The following is a 21,078-nucleotide window of genomic DNA, read 5'->3' as shown; positions in this document are numbered from 1 at the left end:
CGAGGTGCGTGTACCCCTCGTACCGCCCTTGCCCGTCATTTGTTTTCCCGGCTGCTGGAGCTTTTCCCCAACCCAGAGGGCGAAGAGAGAAGGCGAAATGAATTCATTTTCAACGCATCCTCCTTGCGCTGGAGGAGAATCCTGAATGAATCCTTGGTGGCTTTGGAGCCTCGCTCTGCGTTGGGGAGTGAATGAGAGAGAGAAAGAGAAAGTTGAGAGTGAGTGACTCCGGTAGCGAGAGAAAGAGAACGACGAGAGCAAGAGGTAGGCGCACGGTAACACGATGACCTCGCGCCGGAGCGTATAGCATTGAGCCTCCTAATCGGATAATCACCCTCTGGTGATTGACCGAAGGGTACGAGGATGACACATCCTTTTTCACTCCCACTACAGACGACGACGTCACGGTGATGGTGATGGTGGTGGTTTGAAGCTGAAAAATTCCAACAGAAAATGGAAAGGTGTAGAGTGGAAATCCCTGGAAACCGCAGGACTAACGCAATGCAGCAGAGGGAAAGAGAGCGCATAAGCTTCCAGACTCGAATTCAAACAAAAGACGGTCCCCTCTTCTGAGAATTCTTATTTCTAAATTAAAACAATACTCCCTCTCTACTCCTGCTCTTTATAATCACCACAAGATATCCCGTTCCGGAATAAAACTGAAGCAGATCCTTGTTGCGTCCATCATTATGCTAGGGGAATGTGGCGATTAAAACATTTTCATCAACACGCTCTCGTCAGGGTAACGATACTGTGTGGTACCTTCACCAAGTACCACAAATTGGCCACTTTAAAAAGCTCTACTCGCCCTTGTACATTCGGCTTGATTGTTCTGTACAACGACTGTACAAACGTGGAGAATGTTCATAAATAACCCCGGAATGTGCTTCGGTGGTTTGCCAGCAAAAGAGAGAGGCCCCTGGCGCGTCGCGCGCGCCTTGTTGTAGCAATTCCTGGAATTGCGTAATAAATTACTGGTGCGCTCGCACCGTGAGCGAGTCCTGACGATGCACAAAACAGGCGGCGGCGCGACGTGCCACCGACACACACCTCTCGCAGAGCCACAACCTTCTATATCCAGCTGCAGAGCTGCCTACGAGGAGCTGAAGTCAGCAGCAGCAGCCTCACGATGATGAAAGTATCGCAAGCGCAAATGAGGAAACGTGTTTGACGACGGTTCAAAAATGCCAGCCAGCCAGCCAGCCACAATATCCTCTTCCTGACAGTGGCGGCTCACTGGTGGCTGCTGTCTGGATTTATGAGGAAGGCTCTGGCGCTACTCTGCCGGGAGTAGCGGCGGAGGGTGTCCCTGATGGGGCAGGAAAACTCATTTTTAATCTGCAGATGGTGAGCTTTTCAAATTTATTTCCCTGCAAACCGTCTGTCAGCCGGTGTTTGAGGGGAAAGGGGGTTGCTACCACCTCCACTACTCACCGCGCTAACGTCATAGGACAAAGGACGCGGGGTAGGCAAAGAGGACACAAACCCCAGACACTTCCACAGGACCTCTCCTCTCTTTTCTCTTGAACGAGACACACGCGGAAAGCTCTATGCTGCTGCTGCTGCTGCTGCTGCTGCTGCTGCTGCTGCTGCTGCTGCTGCTGCAATCGCCAATCGGCGACGAGATAGGGAACAGGCAGTACCATCGACGGAGGGAAGAGAAAGCCCCCATCCTAGACCGTCCCATGCTCAGCCATGCGTAAGTTTGAACGATTGCCTCTGATGAGTGTACCCTGGAGAGCATAACTTGGACACTTGGTCTACTACTACTACCTCCGCGTGGTCTCGTTCATCTCTCCGATACTTCTCCTCAGCAGAAAGCAGAAGACGGGAGGAACAAACGGAATCGAACTCCAAAAAAACGCAAAACTGAAAGCAAACCCTCGAAACGGTTGAAGACCGACCTCGGGGTGGTCTATACTAGAGCCAATTCCATTGCCGGACTGCAGAGCTGGAGTAGATCTCCGAAGTAAGGGGGAAACAGGCCAGTGGAAAAGGTCCCAAAACCAATACAAGATACGAAGATGAGGAGCAGCGGCAACAAAACGTAAGTAAAACGCGGAAAAGTCACTGAACTTCCTCCTCTCTCTCTCTCTCTCTCTAGACTCTAGACTCTCTTTTTCGGTTCCGGGATCCGCGTCCCCGGCGCTCAGTCAAGGACCAACCACTTCATCCTACTGCCTGTCCCACCCACCCTATATTTACCCAATTTATCTATGTTTGTCTAACGCAGCGCGCCGCGATTCTATGCTCCTTTTCCTTCTTCCTCCTGGCTCTCCTCTACTGTGGTGCAAGAGATATCGTCGACGTAACCTTCTTCATACGAGAGAACAGCACCAGGACCAGAGGAAGAGGAGTAGTAGCAGCAGCAGCAGCAATCGTAGTATCAGTAGTAGTCGTAGTCACCGTCGTTGCGTGGAATGCTTTCGGTGGGCGGCATAAGAAATTCCTCAGACGTGAGCTAAAGTGAGCTTTCAAAAAGCTATAAACATTCCTATTCATGCCAAAATCGGAACCCCAGAACGGTAGCAATAGATGTGAAAGGGGAGGTGGGAGTGCACCATCTTTGCTCCTACCTTCCAATGTCGATCTGTGTTGGGGCTTTGTGAATGCCATGCCCTGCCACGCGTTCGTGCACACGAAGGAGGCGCTTTCAATGGCGGCGAAAAGTGTTTTTCCTTTCAGCTGCTGCTGCTTCTGCTGCTGCTACCGGCTGACTGGTTGGTGGCTCTTCGTTTTGTTTGGTAGCATTGGTGGCGTCATCCCTTTCCTTTTTTTCCCTTTCCCAGAGACGGGTTCGATTGCATAAATTTGACGGCGGGGGGGGGGGGGGGGGATGGGGAACTGACGCGCCCAAAAGAAAGAAAAAGTATCCACTCCACCACTTCCCCCAAAAAAGGACCTCGAATCGAATCAACGCGAAAAAAAAATTAGACAGAACGGGTTTTTGGTCCATTGAAAACGCCAAACGAAATGCAAGCAAAAGGGGCAAACCAAAACAATTCGCACAGTTGGAACAACAGAACGCCACGCCAGACGACGCGTCGTCGCGTCAATGTCGAGGGACGCACGAAAGTCGCCCGCACACGAAAACTGAGTGTTCGATATATGACAGCTGTCATCGTTCAAAGTTTGCGCCTCCATGCACCTCCCCCATCGAAGAAATGCGCGACCGGAAACTAACGGATCCTCCACCTTCTTGTGTGGGGTCCCCTTCCGGGGACGTTGCCAACAAAACGATCCCCGTTTCTTGGCCTTATAACCACGGTGGGGAAAGGGACGATGATGATGGGTGCGAATGAAATGGAAAATTCAATTTCCTCTTCTACTAACTGACGCTAGAGGTAACAGCAGCAGAGCGCGCGAAGAGGAAATTGAACGTTTCACGTCGTTGGCTGTGTTTGTGTGCCAAATGGATAGCATATTGTAAAAACAAACTACTGAGAGGACACCACAAAAGGGTATTTTTGCACAATTAATATCGTAACTCATTATTTTTGCTTTACTTGAATGATGCCTGAAGACAGTGTGGAGCTGGTGTTACAGCAAAATATGCGATTGAATCTGCTTCTATCTACAAAATGTGTCCATTAAGCTATCCAAATACCTGTCATATGTGAGTGCGATCTTCGTTTTATATGCTCCACGTGGCGTCGACTTCTTGTGATTGTTACAATGCGCGCAGAGAGAGCAAACAACAATACCTCAGAATCTTAATTGGCTTATTTTAACAAACAGGTTGCATGGTTCCACAATCGTACACATTCAGTACATTTCCGTCCCCAACCTTTTGACAGAAGCTAATAAGTTCCAACGAATTCGCAATCTCGTTACCACAACCCGAGTCAGGGACCATCACCATACCATTTCGTGGGAAATAAACAGAAACATCAGCTGTGTGGGTACTGCTGCTGCTGCTGCAATTGCAATCGACAATTTATTCCGGATTTGGCAGAATATCTTCAACCCATTCGATAAAACCGTTCCAAACCCCTCGCCCGATGCTCGATCCCAAACCCTCCAATCAACTTCCTCCTCTCTTCTTTTTTCCTCCACTGGAGATCTATCTCCCATCGGTTTTGGTTTACCGATCCTTTCAACTTGCACACAGTGTGCACGCTGTTGTCGTGTGTATGCTGTGTTGTTGTTTGTGTGAGGATTCAATTTTCAATTCCATTCCAATTTATGGCTACATTTGTGAAGTTTTACGATCATCCCCGAAATACCGCGACTCCATCGCTCCCGGTCTCTCGCTCTTGCGTTCTATCTCACGCTTCTTGGGCATAGTGTTACTAACTCGTAGCGAAGCTGACTCTTCCCCAGAAAAAAAAAACATCCCGAAACCGAGAATGGCAGTGGTGTGGTTTTGGGGTTGCCTAGTGGTGGTACTGACCGGGTAGTAATCCGTTCGCTTTGAATTCAATAAATATTATCGTGACTGCGTTTTATTTTGCTGCAATTTTAAATCGACCCAACGAGACGAACCAGAGGTTAAGGTTGGTTGAGAGGCCCTCTTCATTCGAAACGAACACGCGAGAAAGGACAAAGACCAGACGACACGCCGTCAGGGAGGGAAAAACAGAAGAAGAATTCAGCATGAGTGTCATCGTATAACGATACTCTAGAGATACTAAGAACAGAGCAGCAACTAGCCCGTAGTCCCTTTTTCCTTCACCGAATCTGATGAGTAAACAAGAATCGACGTTCTGCTTGCCGTCACTTTGACTCTATCTATTTTGAGGCAAAACCCCAGAAGTTGAAGCTGGCTTCAATACGAAGCTAATGCGAAGCCAAGGTGCCTCTCGCAACAGTAGCAAAAGCACGGATGCAAACGAAAAAAGGACATTGGAACAAAATCGAAGAGGATTTAATTTTATTTTAATAAAATCACGTACCAAGGATTTCCCCGACACCAGTTGGAGCAGCGATGACGACGAGGACAACGAACGAGGACGACGAGCTTTTTTTGCGAGCTGAAGTGGAGATGAAGATGAACAACATCACACCACACTCCACAGCACCATCGCTCCCTCACGTTCTCACACTGATGCTGCTGTAGGATATAAATTTTTAAAACCATCATTTCCCGACGTGCGAAAACCGAACTCCAGCGGAACCAGGAGCAGCAGCCGGGTCCGGTGTGTCTGCGTGCGTCCGCCGCCTCGCGCGCAACGCTCAGAACCCTTATCGATATTAATATTCAATGAATATCAATGTCAAACCGTGTTTCCTTTTTCTCTGAAGCCAAAGGAAAACTCGCGCGCACCTCTCGCCACTCGGCCACCTCGCTTCTCCTGGGGAAGGAAACGGAGGTTCTCGTCTCGCAGAGACCCCTTCTTCCCCCCCGCAAATCTGACACCTGCACCACAGACCTGTGCTCCACAAGTCGCACAGTCGTCAGTTTCAGTGGAGGAGGCCTCCTCAATGGAGAGGCAACCGCATCGCATCCACAAATCCATCCTCAACCCACAGCAGTCCGTCTGCTCCGCCATCGTTGGAGGGGAAGAGCGCGCGTAGAGGGCACGACGACTTCAGACGTGTTTTTGGTGATTGCACCGGCACCGTCGACGCCAGCGAAGGCTAACGACCTCCACGACGCGGTGCACGCTGGTTTACAAGAAATGTTTAGCCTCCTCTTTCTCCACTCTTCATCCGACATCCGTAGCGACCGGAAGCAGCACCGTGGAAGGATTCGCATTTGACACTCCGCTGGTGGTGTGTTTGGGAGAGAGGAAAGGAGAGGAACAGCAGACGGACGACGAGAGGACGGTTCACAGGTGTTTCTCTTCCGCTTCTGAATCCCGAACGAACCGACGGCGACCGCAACAGACCAGACACAGACCCAGACCCAGACCACAAACGAAGCTGGAAAGAAGGAAACGATTCCGTGCACGGCGCGCAGCATGCTAACTTGGCCACCAGTCACCCGCCGGTTGGACTGGGACGAGGACAACCCGAAAATTAAATTGATTGCTTTCGTTTTCTCTCTACGTGGGACAGAGGAAACCCGTGGAGTATTATGGTCGTCGTCGTGGTCGTCGAAAGGATCCATGTCTCTCTTCTAACCCCCACGCTAACGGTGTCGGTCAGTCAGTTCGTGGGGATCCTCCTTCACCGAAAACGCCCAGCGAGACGAGACCACGGTACTCGTGAACGCGACGCGGCGGTGGCGAACGGCGGCAGCAGCAGTCATTATCATTATTCATCCTCTGCGTGTCTACTCCAGCCGCGCACTTTCCTTTGAATCCAAAGAAGAGAGAGAGAGTGAGCTAAACGTTGGTGATCACTCTAACACCGATGTGGTCCTTCTATGGCGAAGCCTGGATTACAAGAAGCCAACCAAGATCGCTCCGAAAGGGTCCCTACAAGGCACGACCACCGGAGGAGACCACGAGGTAAGGACACGCAAATACGCGAAGGTGCGAGAGAAAAAGGGGAACTGTGGGCGGCGCCGAGAGAAGTGGCGAGACCGAGAAATCCCAAATCCCAAACGGAAAAGTGACGAGACCGCAAATGTTATCATAATAGATGTCTCTCTGTCAAGTTTCGCCCTCCTCTTCGCTGTGGCGTCTTCTGATGCGCTTGTGGTAGTAGGTGGTGAGCTAGTATCCGTCCGATGGGATCCCCCTCGATTGGATCCTGTTCCAGGTCTCCTCGTCCCGAGGCGTTCGGGGGCGATTCAGAGAGCAGCGTGACGCCATCACTCAGAAACGAGGAGTATTGGATACTAGAGAGGGATATGATACCACGGGCGGGGTGCAAGCTAGCCCCAACAACAACAACACACCTTGGCAAAGGTCTCTAAAATCCGGGGAGGGTGGTTCCGGTCCTGGGCCGACCGACCAACCGACCGACCGTCCGGTCCCCGTCGAGAATTCAAACTTAACGAGCAAGGAACAAAAATAAACATCAACCCGAAAACCCCCGGAAAGCAACAGCTTTCTCTACCTTTCTCGTTTTCTCGCTCGCCTTGCAACAATCACGATTAGCAGCAGCGTCAGCAGCAGCAGCTTCTGGCAGCTCTTATCCTCAAACAACAAAATCCTGGCAAGAACACGTCGTCGGCCGACGTGTCTCACCGGCCAAAGCAAACACACATACACACCTTTCTCTAATAATCGCATCGTCTGGATCATCGTCCTCCTCCTCCTTTATATACCTTTCGAACATTCGAACACGTTAATGGTTTTATAGAGTGGATTGTAAAATTTTGATGACTTCATCTACGCGTCGTGCGTTGAAAAACAGCCTAGGGGGATGATCCTTTTGCACAGACACAAAAGACAAAAATGAAGCGAGGTAGATGTAGCTCCATACAAACATGATTGGCCTTCTGTTTGGTGGAAAAGTCGATGTGGCGCTCATAGTGGCCGCCTATCAACCCGAAATAGAGTAAAGCATTACGCCTCATTAACCTCACATTGCAGCTGATGAGTCGACGAGGCGCGCTCGAGTTGTTCTCTCTTATCTGCGATGATAAATTGCTGATAATTAGTCTCTCCGTCGCTGAACACGGAGGAAAGTGGAAAATGGTGAAAAATCTGCTCCCCTGGGTGGCAATGACATTATGGTGCTTGGAGAGAGGCGGCGAGGAATTTCCTCCAAGGCAAGGTCCATCGCTAGCACAGATACTCTCTCTTCTCTCTCTTTCTCTCTCCCAAGGATCAGTAGATAAACATACATTTCAAGGACATCCACCAGGCGCGACGCACCATTGTCAATCGATCTACTAACTTTCAAGTTCAATGACCGACGACAGTCACCACCACCACCACCACCAGCGGTGTGTAATCAACTACTTTGAAGGACACTTACACATACACTACTACGAAGCCTCTCCATCGTGTGATGGTGTGAAATGTGGAAATTTATTATCTTCCGGCGATACGGTGGGCCCGATATCCTTCCCATCCGCTTTCACCATGCCGGACGGAGTGTCTCACTCAACCAACCATGTCCAATTGTTTGACCACCAAAGGCCCCGAGGAGATCCGGTGATGGTACGGTGCGCTCCTCACTGATCGATACGCTTCCGAGACCAGACATCAAACGAATTTCCCTTTTATCCTTCTTGTACCGAGAAGCCACGCGATTGGAACTCTATAGCGGCTACTAGAACTAGAGGAACTGCTGCTACTGGACTCCTAACACTGTGCACTGTGTTCTAAGGCATTGTGTTGTGTAAGTTGGTTAGAGATGTCGTTACCATTTAAAAATCGCTCAATCTTCCTCTCGGAATGTTAAACAACACACGGCAAACGAGGCTGATAATACACGCAGATCACGACGATAAGGCGCAACTCGAACGAAAAAAAAACGCATCACCTACAAGAAAGAGCTGCTAGACGCTTTCACGCCTGAATGGTAGACCATGAGCACACATCATCACAGTCTACTGGCTGGCTGGCTGCAGGGCTGCTGAGCCCATTGACCTGACGACTTCTCCTTTAGCGCGGACAGGCCTTTTCCCTAACTGCAACCCGACCGGAAAAACGGTCCGTGGCAAGGCTTCTCCTCTACAACAGCGCCCAATACATCGGACTCCCACAGCAAAGGGCAAGCAATCAGCTCACGGGCAAGTAGCGCGGGTGGGGCCGCCAGTGGAGTGTTATCGACAGACGGGTTGTCTTCGCCACCGTCGTGTGTGGATCAAGATGGAATACTTTCCCTTTTCCCGAACACAACGACCTTCCGGAAGAGAGAAGGGTTCAGCAACCTCACGACTGAACTGTGGCGCTGGTGGTGATAGACCGTGAAATTTTTCCGAATCCTTACGGGCACCCGGGAGGCGAGACAAATGTTTGCATAACGCCTCCGCGTCGTCGCACTACGAAAGGACGAAGGCAATCGAACGAGGGTCTCTCCTCATAGATACAACAGACTCGGTGGAGCTCTTGCTTTTCCTTTATTGCCAAATGTACAAGAGCTCGCTCACGTTATCGCCGCGTGAACTCCGGGTGCCACTGGTCCTACCAATAACTCACTCAAGCGGGGACAGGATTTTCGATTGCGAGTAACAGAGAGGAGCACCATAATCGTGCCCATCGACGCCTGCAAGCTATGCAAAAGCATTTCAGCTTCAATACAAATCGATTTACGCAACAAAACCTAAAGCGCATTTGTCTCGCTCGATGAATCCTGATACTGCTGTTGCCCGGATGGTGGTGTTGTTGTAAAAAGATCACCACCACCAGATTCCAACCCATGGCAACCGAAACACACGTTCAAAAGTCCGTGGCAGGCAGCGATAGAGAGGGATTCTGACGACCACGGGGTGGAGAAACACGGCAAACGGAGCGACAAACAAATTCCTTTGCAACAACTTTTTTCTCATTAAACTTCCTCGTTTAATTTATTACCATACCGCGGGACCGAGGGAGAGAGCTTTCGGTCCACGGGAGGCTGCTGCCATCGGAAGGCGACAGTCGGAAAAGCGCCAGCAATTGACAGTGACAGGACAAGACCGTCGTCGTGTCGTAGAGTATTATGCCTTCCCCGGAACCGACATTAATGGCATTCCTGCACACATCGATTGTGCCGGTACACCAGGCACACCAGACACCAACACAGCATAGATCATCTTTCCGCGAGCTCCACTCCCGCGTGTGATGTTGTGAGGGGAGAAAAAGGACAAAAAGTCGCCGTTGCCATTGACTCTGTGTCTTCGAGGATTTCTCTGACTTTTTTTTAGCAAAACTTTCTGCGAAACAGTAATTATCTCGATTATGTTTTGCGGAACTTTATCCAAAACAGAAGAGATAATTGTCAAAGCATCCTTTACCTCGATAACATGATGGTAACGAATTTGGATTTAACCGGTGATGCAGATTGTTTTACAACACCTAAACCATCCAATACTGCAAAAGGTGACTCACAATTGCTGCAGTGCGACTTGAAATTGGCAAAACCACACTGACCTATCCCAGAATCACGATCCGCATAAACCATCAATGGACCTAGCTATAGCATAGATCTTCAAGCCGGTTTGTGCCTGTGTGTATTTATTGAAACAAAGCATAATCCGGACTCTACTACGTCCGAAAAGTTTAATTTCCTCTCGAAACAACGGTGCAACAGTAACCTACGCCAACAAATACCGAGGAATAAAGGAAGAAGCAGGAGTTTAGCACTCATAAATCATAGCGCATAAAACAAGCTGCTTCTAGCGAAGAGGATCGTTCCCCGGAACGGAACGGCACGGAATCGAAATTGTTAGACCGAGGTACTAAAACCGTCAAAAACTTTGACCGTCTACCGGCGACGCGCCGAAAAGAAGAACGCCGAATCCCTGCTGTCCCGTGTGAGCAGCCGCCACCATCTAACACTTGGCTTCCTCCTTTGGCGCGATCGCGACTGATGGTCCACCGCAGACTTTATGTTGATCCGAGGGCCTACGAGCCGTTGGGCAAACCTGGTGAGTTTGGGTAATAAAAAAAGCGCACGGATCAGACACTGGCGTCGAGATGCAGAGTTCCTTAGTACAGGTTGTCGAGGAGAAGGAGAAAGGGCACGCCTCTTTATGATCGAGACACCCATCAACTCATCTTCATCCAGAGCAAGTCGCATCGCATCGCTGAAACGATGCCATAACTTCACTTTCTCACCGTCGACATCTCGAGAGCTGATACCTTCTTCCCATTCCGGCACTCTTGACTCCTCATTTAGATCCGTTTTCAGCGGGGTGGAGGTAGAGATGGTTGTGTACGAGAGGTCGTGGCGTGTATATTGACGACAAAATGCAGCGGCCACAGATAGCACACCAAAGGATGCCGCCGCCATGTGCAGAGAGAGAGAGAGAGAGAGAGTCCGAACGAGTCATGTGTCCATCTTTCATGCGAAGTCCGAACGACCTTTACGTCCAGCTGTTCGATGTCCCCTCACTCTCTCCGTCTCGCGCGTGTCGTAAAAGCTAACGAAGCGGAGAGATGCAGAAATGCTACCACTCCACACACTCGCAACACACTCCTCCCTTCCTGCACCGCAGAGAGCTTGACCTGCGAGGAAGAGTTCTGGTTTTATGTCTACATTCAATTATGTGCGCTCACAGACAATAGAGCTGACCGTCTCGCGGACAGTGCACACTCACTCTCCCTCCCGTAATCCTCCCTATGAACAGCGGTGACACAAACGCGCGGTAATTGCACGAAGCCCAAAGTTCCTCCAACCGTTTGCTTGAGAAACACAATTTTTCAGCTCATTGTGCGTCCACCGGCCAGGCCGTCAAGACAGTGAAAGATCAGCATAGACGCGTCCCTCCCATGTGTCTGTCGTCTGTCTCGAACAGTAAAAAACTCGACAAATCAATCTTCCACCATCGCCACCGCTCACGGAACGCCAACGGAAGAGGTCACGACAGCCAAGCGCGAACAGTTACTTAACGCGACGATGTTCAAGACCTCAACAGAGGCTCAGATATCGCGGCGACGACGACATGCATGCGCAACCACCGCGAGCAACAACAACGACCGGTCAGCCGGCTAGTCCACCGGAGCGCATACATTAGGGTGATAAATGATTTTATGCTCCGTTACTGACGGAAGAGTGTCGGCGGTGCGAGAACTGCGGCCTACACCCGAAGCGAACCACCATTTTACCCGGACACGACGCAAGAGACTGATGCACATCGAGGATAGGAGGAGGTCGCGACGCGCGCGAGAAATCTCCAAAAATTTAATTCCGAATTTGCATAACACGGAAGTGCGGACCACCAGCAACAGAGCACACGGTGGCAGATAGCGATAGGTGTAGTGCTGTTGGCCACCGGTTGACGGATTAGTTGCAGCCAACTCTTCTTTGTGTTCAAGGGGGCAACTCGTTTACCTAAAAGGTAAATTCATTAGCAGCCCAACTAAAAGCTGCTGCTGCAAAATTGAATGAAACCATTTTAGTCAGAATGCCAGATAGTCAGCGATTGTCAATCCATCACCCACCAGCCAGTGCCAAGCGGAGCATGTAGCAGCGTCAAATTGCCACACAGATAACCAGAGACAGAGAATTCAGTTGCACGGTGTCAAAATGCGAATCCCTTCAAAGTAAGAGTAAGTTTAGGTCCGCGCTCTAAGTAGTTGATTTAAGGGGAAGGGAAAAAGGCGCACACACAAAAAGCTGTAGCAACAGGACACCCATCGCCTAATCCCACGGCCACGTCTAGGAAGGAGCGATGTAGCGGAAGGAGTTGGTCCGTTCCGTAAAAAGGATCCATCCGTCTTTTCATTTTTTTTTCGGTGCGTTGCTAAACGAAACCGATTTACTTGGGTCTAATGAACCTTCACACCCAACTCGCACAGAGGACGCTCTCTGTCACTATAGCAAAGTAGCTAACCACTGTCCGCAGAGAGAAAGAAAGAGAGAGTCCCGAGACCGACACCGACGACCGGCTAAGGGCAGTATCACCACCAGGTTCAAAAAAAGAAAAACATAAAAATTGTCCATCCTTAATTAGCTTTAATTACTTTCATTATCATTTTTATGGCCAAAGGCCGGAGGAATGGTCAGTTTTGCATAGCACTCCTTCATCTGCACACTCCACAAACCAGTTACTTCCGTTCCTCGTGTCGCTCCTTGGATGGTGTGCCGAAGTTACGAAGAGAAGAGCTTAATGGCGCAGAGATGTCAAAGGAAGTGGATTTTTCATTGCACTTCCACTGGTTTGTTTGGCACAGTGATAAGAAGGAAGAGAAGCACCGTGTTCCCACCAGAAGTGCGACCGATGATGAAGTTCAAATTTTCATTAGACAACTGCACCACTGTTGGCGGCGACAGCGGCACACCATTATGTCTGTCACGGCAACACTCACAGCAGTATATCCCAGGGATTGGTCCGTTTTGGGCATAACCTCAAGGTAGAATCGATGACCACAACACCACGTAGCCGCTTCTTGTCGACGATGTTGATGAATTATTTATCTCCGGTTAAAACGAAAGCTGGACATTGTTCCTGCATCACATCAACTCCGAGCAGTCCAAAGACTCGGTTTTGAGAAGGCAAAGGGCCGACTGGCAAGCAGAGTGAAACTACTACTTCTAGTGTGAAGACCTAGCGAAGAAACTTTTTGGAGATTCGGAAGAGGAGCTTGACATCCATGGATCCACCGCCGTGTGTTGTCTGGCGTGTCCACACCAACACCACTGGCGGGGTCGCATAGTGTGAGCTCGGTGGAACAAGTGAATGGGAAAACATTCGCCAGAAAATTTATGATAAACGGGATCGATAAATGGATTTCCTCTTCCCATACACGCCCGCATAAACGACCAGGATGCCAGGCACAGCATGCACACAGACACATGTCAACAACACAGACGACGGGCGGGAGTGGCCAAACTCTCTGCGCGACACCAGAGGATCGGCATCGGTACCGGTGAACGGATCGGTGTCTGGAGGATGACTTAATATCCTTAATTCCGAAGGCCACCATACCGGGTCATGGATCTTCATCCCAGCAACGCGTGATGGTGTTGCTACTGCCGCTACCTCTTTACGATGGGGAAGGCAAGGAGTAGGAGAGTGTGTATCAGGGAGCTTTATGGGGATGTAATTGAATTTTTATGATTTAATTGGAACAGCAACGGCATCAAGGGATTGATGAAACCGCCATACCGGGCAGCTTCTTCTCTCTCTGCTGTGTTTTCAGGCACACACGGGGACTTTAGGAGAACGACCTCCACCCCACAACATTTTGCGCGCATTCCGATGACGATGATGGCCGGCAGCACGGAGCTTCAAAATTATTTATTTCCTTCTCTGTTCTGCTAGCAATGTTGGACTCGCGGAACCTCAGCGACCAGTGTGCAACAAGCGTCCCGAGATCTGTGGCGCAGTCTGGCGGCATCCACAGATCGAGAACATCGAAGTGACGGACATCACAACTCGCAACGACATCGAGGATCACGGAAAAATTAAATTTTAATTGCATTTCCAGCATACCCGGGGTGCGCTTTAACTACCGAGATTCGAGCGGTTGGCGCCAGAACACACACCGTCAGCAATGGTGTGGCGATGATGTCCGCGGTGATAAAGGTTTTCCGCGACAGACCCTAACAACCACCGCAACATTATTACCACGAGAAGGGAGGGCGGCGCGCGCGCCCTCGGCCAAACGAATGGCGAAAACAGAGAATTGTTGAGAATTGATTGCTTATCGATTGTCGTTTGGAAAATGGGTTTTTCCTTAATGCGCGGCTCGCCTTCTCGCTGCCCCCCCTCCGGGAGTTCTATGAAACAGGCCACTTTGGTCGGAGAACGAACGAGCGAGCGAAAGTGGCAGGAAAATGGAAAACTTTTACACTTTCCTTTTTGCACATTTGGCAGTCGTCGCTGTCGCTGTCGCAGCCACTGTGTTATCAGCGAGCGAGTGGAACTTTGCGCAGGAAAAAACGAGAGGGGTTGAAATAAAAAGAGTAGATCACCTTCAACCCCCTCACAAACACACGATCGTTGGGATGTTGGAGGGTTGCTCGGAGAGGGCAAAGTAAAGAGTCGCGCTTTGGGGTGCTCGAACTAAAGTACCCTTAAACGGGGGGAGGAGACAAGAAGCCGGTTGTGTACTAGAATGCCGCTAGACTCCCGCTGCCCACCGTCGATCGATTTCCTTTGCAAACAACACATACACCACCACTCTCGTCTGCACCGTTCGTCGGCGGAAAGCTTAAGAACGCGCAGAGTTTCCTCCTCACTCTTGCAAAGCCCAGCAGGAGACCTGGTCGGCACCCAGTAGCGCCAGTAGCTGGCAGCCATCAGCCACAGACCCAGGAGCCGGACGAAACTCCTATCAAACACTAATAAATCACTGAGGTTTTTGCTCCGATGTTTTTCCTTCGCTTCGAGTCCTCAGCCGGTGCCAGTGCCGTTGCCAGTGCCTGATGTTTGGAAGGATCGCCGCCTGTTTTCCCGTGTTTTTTTTTGCGTTTAATGTAGATTTCCAACTTTGCGCGAGTAGCAGCTTCTCAGACGGACACCTCCCCTCCCGTGTCACACCTTTCCCTTCCCTCTGGTGCACCGGATATTGAAACCGCTTTTTTGTGACATTTTCCGATTTCCGTTTCTTATCGCGTGGACAGAGCACACACACAGAGCATCACGCACACGCACACAAGCCGATGGGGATGCTGCTGTGTTACTAATACGCGATTCCCCGGACCGAATGGTGGTGGTAAAAAAGCGTAATAGTTGTACTTGAATGACTTTTCTTTTGCAGATGGCCGGTCAAGAATTGCTTCAATTCCAGCAAAAAAGAAGTCGACAGTCGGTAATTCAGCCTCCTCTCTCCGGGGTCGTTTTGCGCAACAGGTTATTGCCACGAGGTGTGCTGGTTCGCGACCGTTCTGTTACAGAGAGCTGCCGTAAATCGCGTCGAAAATGTTCGGTCAGAAGCAGAACAAATCAAATCTCTAATTGCTCGGTGCCTTAACACACCTGCAAATCATCGGATTGATTTTCCATGGGAACATGAACATTCCATCTTCGAACCAGGATAGAATACGAACTAAACCCGAGTTCTGGGCAACGCTCAAGTGTCACATTTCGCGAGAAACCTCACTCGAGAACCTCATGCGCCTGTGGGCGGCCTGGCAAAAGGGCAAACAACGTGCGCCTCCTTTGGCTAACATTTACATTTTACAAGCAACATGGGTGCGCTTTAACCGAGCCTGTGAAGCGTTTTCAAGGGCAATCACATGGCACCTGGGCAGTTAAGCCCCGCAAGGCGGTCCAAAGGCGTATTAGGGTGGAGGCAGCTGGAACTTCAACAAGTGGACAGCACGCTCTCCGCTAGTGCTAGTGTGTGATTCAATTAGCACGACAATTCACGTCTACGCCAAATTGCAAGACACCTCTCGCTCGCATCACTACATTACAGACCGCCCCAAGACCTTAAATGGCGTATTCACAGCACGAGGATGCGACTACTGCGCGTCGCGCAAATTCTTTGCCGCACCTCCTCCATGGACAGAGTTCTACTTCCGTAGAAAACGTACTGGCACAACAATGTCCACTCTGCCACAAACGATGACGATATGGCCGAAAACGTGACTGTCCCTCATTAGTGGCAGTTTGCGCGCGCGTTAGTGCAAGCAGACGTCGTCGTTCTAGTCATCGACAGCGAATCGAGAAAGAGGGAGCTAGTCCGTCGCCTCCGTCGCTGTCACTCTCGCTTTCAACATCCCTTTTCGCGACATACGACGGGTGCAACAACAGAGAGCGCACCGTGCTGGCCGAGGGTCGGTCAAAAGTAAGTCGCTCAAACTCGTCCGCACACTCCGTCGTCCCGTGCTTGTCACGTTGTACGCGAGCACACACATTGGGAGTAAAAATGGAAACATCTTCCGTTCGCAAGTTCGCCTTTTCTTGAACGAATTTGGGAGTAGTAACACCCTGCGGCTAGTAGTAGAAACTATGTCGATGCTGCAGCTACACAACATTCACTGAATGCATGAGCCAGTATAACGTAACCGCGTGTTGTTTTGTGTGTCAGGATGATGTTGCCGTTGGTCAGGTTTCTTCTTCGAACGGAGCGGCGCGAGATTTGCATCGAACTATCGGCGAGGCGCCACACGATGACTCGTCCCTCTTGCCCCCTGCCCTGATATCTGAATGCGGAAAACACGGGAAACTACTTTTCACGTTTCGCTGGCCAGACTCGACCCGAACACCCGTTTGCTTGCCTAGGCACGTTCCCCAATACTGAGTAACAAACTTGGCGTGCTGGCGGTGTTGATGATGATGATGATGTCAATTCCGGCAGACGATCGTGCAACAAGCCAGTGCTGCTGTATTGCGGGGATCCCCACAGTCTCACTCTTTCTATTTCTATCTTTCCCATGTGCCAGACACGAATATCAATTCCGAAGAACCGCTTCCAATGGATTACTATGACGGGGAAATCTCGCGCGACCACGGAATGAAGGCCACGTGCGCGCCTTCCACCTCATCACAGACGACAATATCAATTAACTGGCGTGGATCTGTCGGATAGACACGCGACAGAGGGATGCCGATGATGATGATGCCGATGGGTTGTGGTTCCGATCTATGCGGTTTTTGCTGTCACACAAATCGTACCGGGCCACCACACCGCACCCCGCCCTCTGGGAATCTGTGTCTGTGGTATGAAATTCAATCCACTGGCAGCATCATGCGCCATTGCCAACTAATTATGCAATCATGTGGTGCATACGATGTCACCGATCATAACAGCTCGAGAACAGAGGATTTCGAGATTTGGTCCCCTCATTGTGTGAACTATTCCGTGGAATCCTCCAATATCAGATGTAAATGGTTGAATGATGGTTGCAACAAAAAAAAAATAGTTAGATACAATTACATTTCAAACCCTGAAACTTACCTTTATCGAATACGAGTTTATTCGCTGCCGCGGCAATGCGTTGAACGAGGAAAAGTCCAGTCGACGCGAGAAGATTCCATTGGCACCAGATGTAGCACTGAAGAAAGAAGCAGAAAAAGAGCAAAACATTAAAAGAACGTTTTGTAATGATTTGCGACCAGAGATAGAGCGAGAACCGGCGCATACATATAGTATTAGCATACAATACAATACAGAAAGAACAATCGATAAGCAGCTTACGGGAGAAAAACATTACCTAAAACCCCCATCACAGAACCGAAAGGGAAAAAGCGGTCGTGCGAACGATGATCACGAATCGCTCCGTTATCAATTATGTGTATCGACATTTCCAATCCATTACACGCGATTCATGACGCGATCCACTCTCCCATTTTTTGGCCCGATAACCCCCTCGGAGGTGCGTTTTGCTCTTTGTTTGTCGCCGCGTCTCCTCCTTTCGCTAGGTCCTCGTTCACTCTGCATGATCGACGACAATATCATGGGTTGCGGAGAGACGAAAAGGGAACCACCTCCTTTCGCCGGTTGGGCGCCTTGGTCTTGTGGTAAGCAAATAAACACTCCTGCGGCAGAACCGGGGTTCCATCGTTCCCCGAGATAAGAACACACAAGTCTACGACGGAGCGCCAGTTTAGGGAACAGAGGGACAGCAGAATGGGGAAAAGAAGAACCCAAGGAGACCCGGACTAATGCGAAAAGAATGAAACTGGTGACGACGTCGACGGCGACCGAGGCACGAATCGAATGTGGAGCAGCGCGCGCGTTTGCCTTATCGCCCGGATCTCCCATCCGTGCGCTCTGCTGTAACAACAGGAGATGGCGTCGCAAGGAATCCCAGAGAGGGCGACAACACAAGCCACATGAGAAATGTGCAGTTCCAGAGCTCCCCAGAACGTGATAATGGCGAGAGACCGTCACACAGTCACTCCCCTATCTCATGGATCGTGTGACAAAGTGAGTTAGGAGGAGAGTTGATTCCGCGAACCAACCGTCCAAGAAATGCATAATTTTGCTTCTTTACTCCAAGCGGCCCAGGATATGGCTCTCGTGAAAAACAATAATTCAAAAATTTAGATACAAGACAGTCGCGTGTTACCGCGAAAATATCTCATTAGATCACTGCCAGCCCGCGAACATCTCAACCACCGGCAGCCAGAATTGACATGAAACGGAAGGTTTGCACTTTCACTTCACACACCAGAACAGATGGTGCGCGGTGGCAGGAATGGCGTGCGCATTTCGAGAGCCATTTTTTGCACATCATGGGGGTTAGAGGTGTGGTCTTCCCCCACCGCTGGACTGTCCTCACTAAGCGGAAACATCTTTCCGGATGTTGGCGGCCACAAGAAATGAGCAGTACGTTCCTCTAGCAACTGCATCGTGGCCAGTGCTGCTGTAACATGACTCATTTGTGTTGGAGTGTAGTTGATTGTAACCATGCGATTCTGTTGTAGAAATGAGCGATCTTTGCTTGATGCTTCGCCCGCAACAATAAAAATGGCACACATCTTTACGCAACGAAGATCGAACAACGTGATCCTCGTAAACTTTAAGTCAAACAGAAATTAGACCAAAGAAAAAAATCCCAATACCCCTTTCCAGAATCGTTAGATTGCTACTCACATTACACATTCTACACTCTCGCCTCAACTAAATTCCAGGGCGTGTGTATCAACAAAGCATTCCACGTTTGACGATTCTGTCACGAGCAAACGAAAGATTCTCCCTCCTCCTACTTCCAAATAGTTCTACCAACAACATACAATCAAAAGAGGCAAAAGCTTATGCTATTGGCACTAATAGTAGTATTAGTGGAAGTAGTTTGCTCTAGCCCCCTCTAGTGGCGACGATACCGAGCGAAGACGACGACCAAAAACAAGCTGTTCCATAGTTCAAGGTTAACTCGTAAGTCCAGCGAGATTCTCTTATGCCCAGGCAGAGCAAGGGGTTGAGGTTCGTGGCAGAAGGTGCGACGATAGTGGATGAAATGACGAATTCCAAGACCGAGCACAAGCGTGTGAGGTAAAACTGAATGCGCGGCGAGGAGTTGTGTAAATGATCAACAGAGCGTCAGTCTACTGCAATAGTACCAGTAGTAGTAGTAGAAAAAGAAGTTTACAAATGAAACTTTTGCGACTTGAAGTCCAAAATGCGAGTAAATTCGGAGCCTAGTCTAATATGACGTGGTTCAATCAGAGTTACCTCTTCGTGTCTTTCCAAATATCCCTGATAGATTGGCCGGCCCGGTCGCCACCCCATTTACAGCAAAGCATTCACTCGTAACGCAGAACAAATCGTGATTTCCTCCTCTTCCTAATAGCCGGGGCCTCCCGGGCCAAATACAACACAACGATGCGCTTCTCCTTAATCACTTACTGCTCGCTCCACTGCGCTCCTCTCCCGTGGAACGTGACGAGAATGAATACGATGAGCGGCACACCGGTCTCTCCTCGTGTGTTCCGGCATGCAAGGTAGGCAGACGTGGTATGCGCGAAGAAGAAGAAACCTTTCCTAAGCCTCCGCCAAGAAGAAGCAACAAACTAACAAATCGAACAGAAAACCGGACTAAGCGAGGCCAAGACGTCGCGAGCAAAAACAACAGTTGAGGTGTGAGTGTCGGTTTTGAAGGATTTGAAGGAGCTTTATCGCGATCTCCTGATCTCACGATCAACGCGAACAAAACAAAATCCAACCAAAACACCCTCTTCTCTTCCGTTCCCAACTCTCCAACCACCAACTAAGACGAATTCTAGCGTTTCGCGTAAACAAGAGGGAAAGCAAGAGCTGCGAGCGTAATGCGTATTTGAAAAGTATGCGAAAAACCACCACCACCACCACGACCAAATGCTGTCTGATCTCCTCCCGTCGAGATGGACCTTTAAAAGGACACGATCGTTTCGCTAAAAATAACCAACATACTACACAACACACACCAACGGAAGGGTTTGCGAGCGTGTGTGGTTGTATGCTTGGCCAAGAATTGTAAAGTATTATCTAATCTGATTCTCCAATTTCATGCTTCCATCACCACGCTCCTCGCCTGAATTGGACACCGTGGCCACGGCAGCTGGAATACGGAGAGCGAGCTAACGGAAAACAACAAACGACGCGACAAACCACCACTCATGGGATAAGCAGCAGCCCCGACGATTTTGCAATGCAGCACACCATCATCATCATCATCTTCAGCATCAAATCATCGTCTCCATGATCAACTGCGCGAAACCGCGAAACGAAGACAAACATCTCGCGAGCATCTCCTTCTTCTCTTTCAAACAATCATGCACCAAGAATGGCATCAACTAACACACACCAAGGGAGAATTGTGAGAGAGCAAACGAAGCAAACAAACAAAAAAGCTGGCTGAAACACGAAGTACGCCAAAACGAGCCAGGGGGTGGTAGAAATGGGTGTGTGAAGCAACCAAAGAGACGAGGCAACACCGCCGCCGCCGACGATGACGACGCCAGCCAGAGATCGCGCTTTTAACCTTGACATTGAAGAAGGCAAAATTAACGATAAGAGGGATGTGGGGGGAATGGGGTGGTTTGGTGGTGGTGATCGCGATGAATTCACATGCTGGTGAAACCCGCGTGTATGTGTGTCAGCGGTCGGCCGGCAGCCCCCACCAACTCTACTTGGGAGGCCCCACGACTTCTTCTCTCTTTTCTGCGGTACACTGTTGGGGCTGTTTATAAAAAGTAACAACGCCAACCTACCC

The 21,078-nt window shown here is 49.9% G+C and overlaps 1 protein-coding gene across 1 annotated transcript in view; it reads right to left on the bottom strand.

Moving 5' to 3' along the window:
* Nucleotides 1-21,078, bottom strand: part of LOC126569099 (headcase protein) — a 107,671-nt gene that overhangs the window by 66,719 nt on the left and 19,874 nt on the right. The window contains exon 2 of the mRNA XM_050225928.1: nt 17,340-17,436. Within this exon, the coding sequence (XP_050081885.1) occupies nt 17,340-17,436 (97 nt within the window). The remainder of the gene's footprint in view (nt 1-17,339; nt 17,437-21,078) is intronic.

Source organism: Anopheles aquasalis, chromosome 2, assembly GCF_943734665.1.
Source record: "Anopheles aquasalis chromosome 2, idAnoAquaMG_Q_19, whole genome shotgun sequence".
NCBI lineage: Eukaryota > Metazoa > Arthropoda > Insecta > Diptera > Culicidae > Anopheles > Anopheles aquasalis.
Note: the sequence above shows the minus strand (reverse complement) of the source record. Positions and strands in the feature narration are given on the sequence as shown.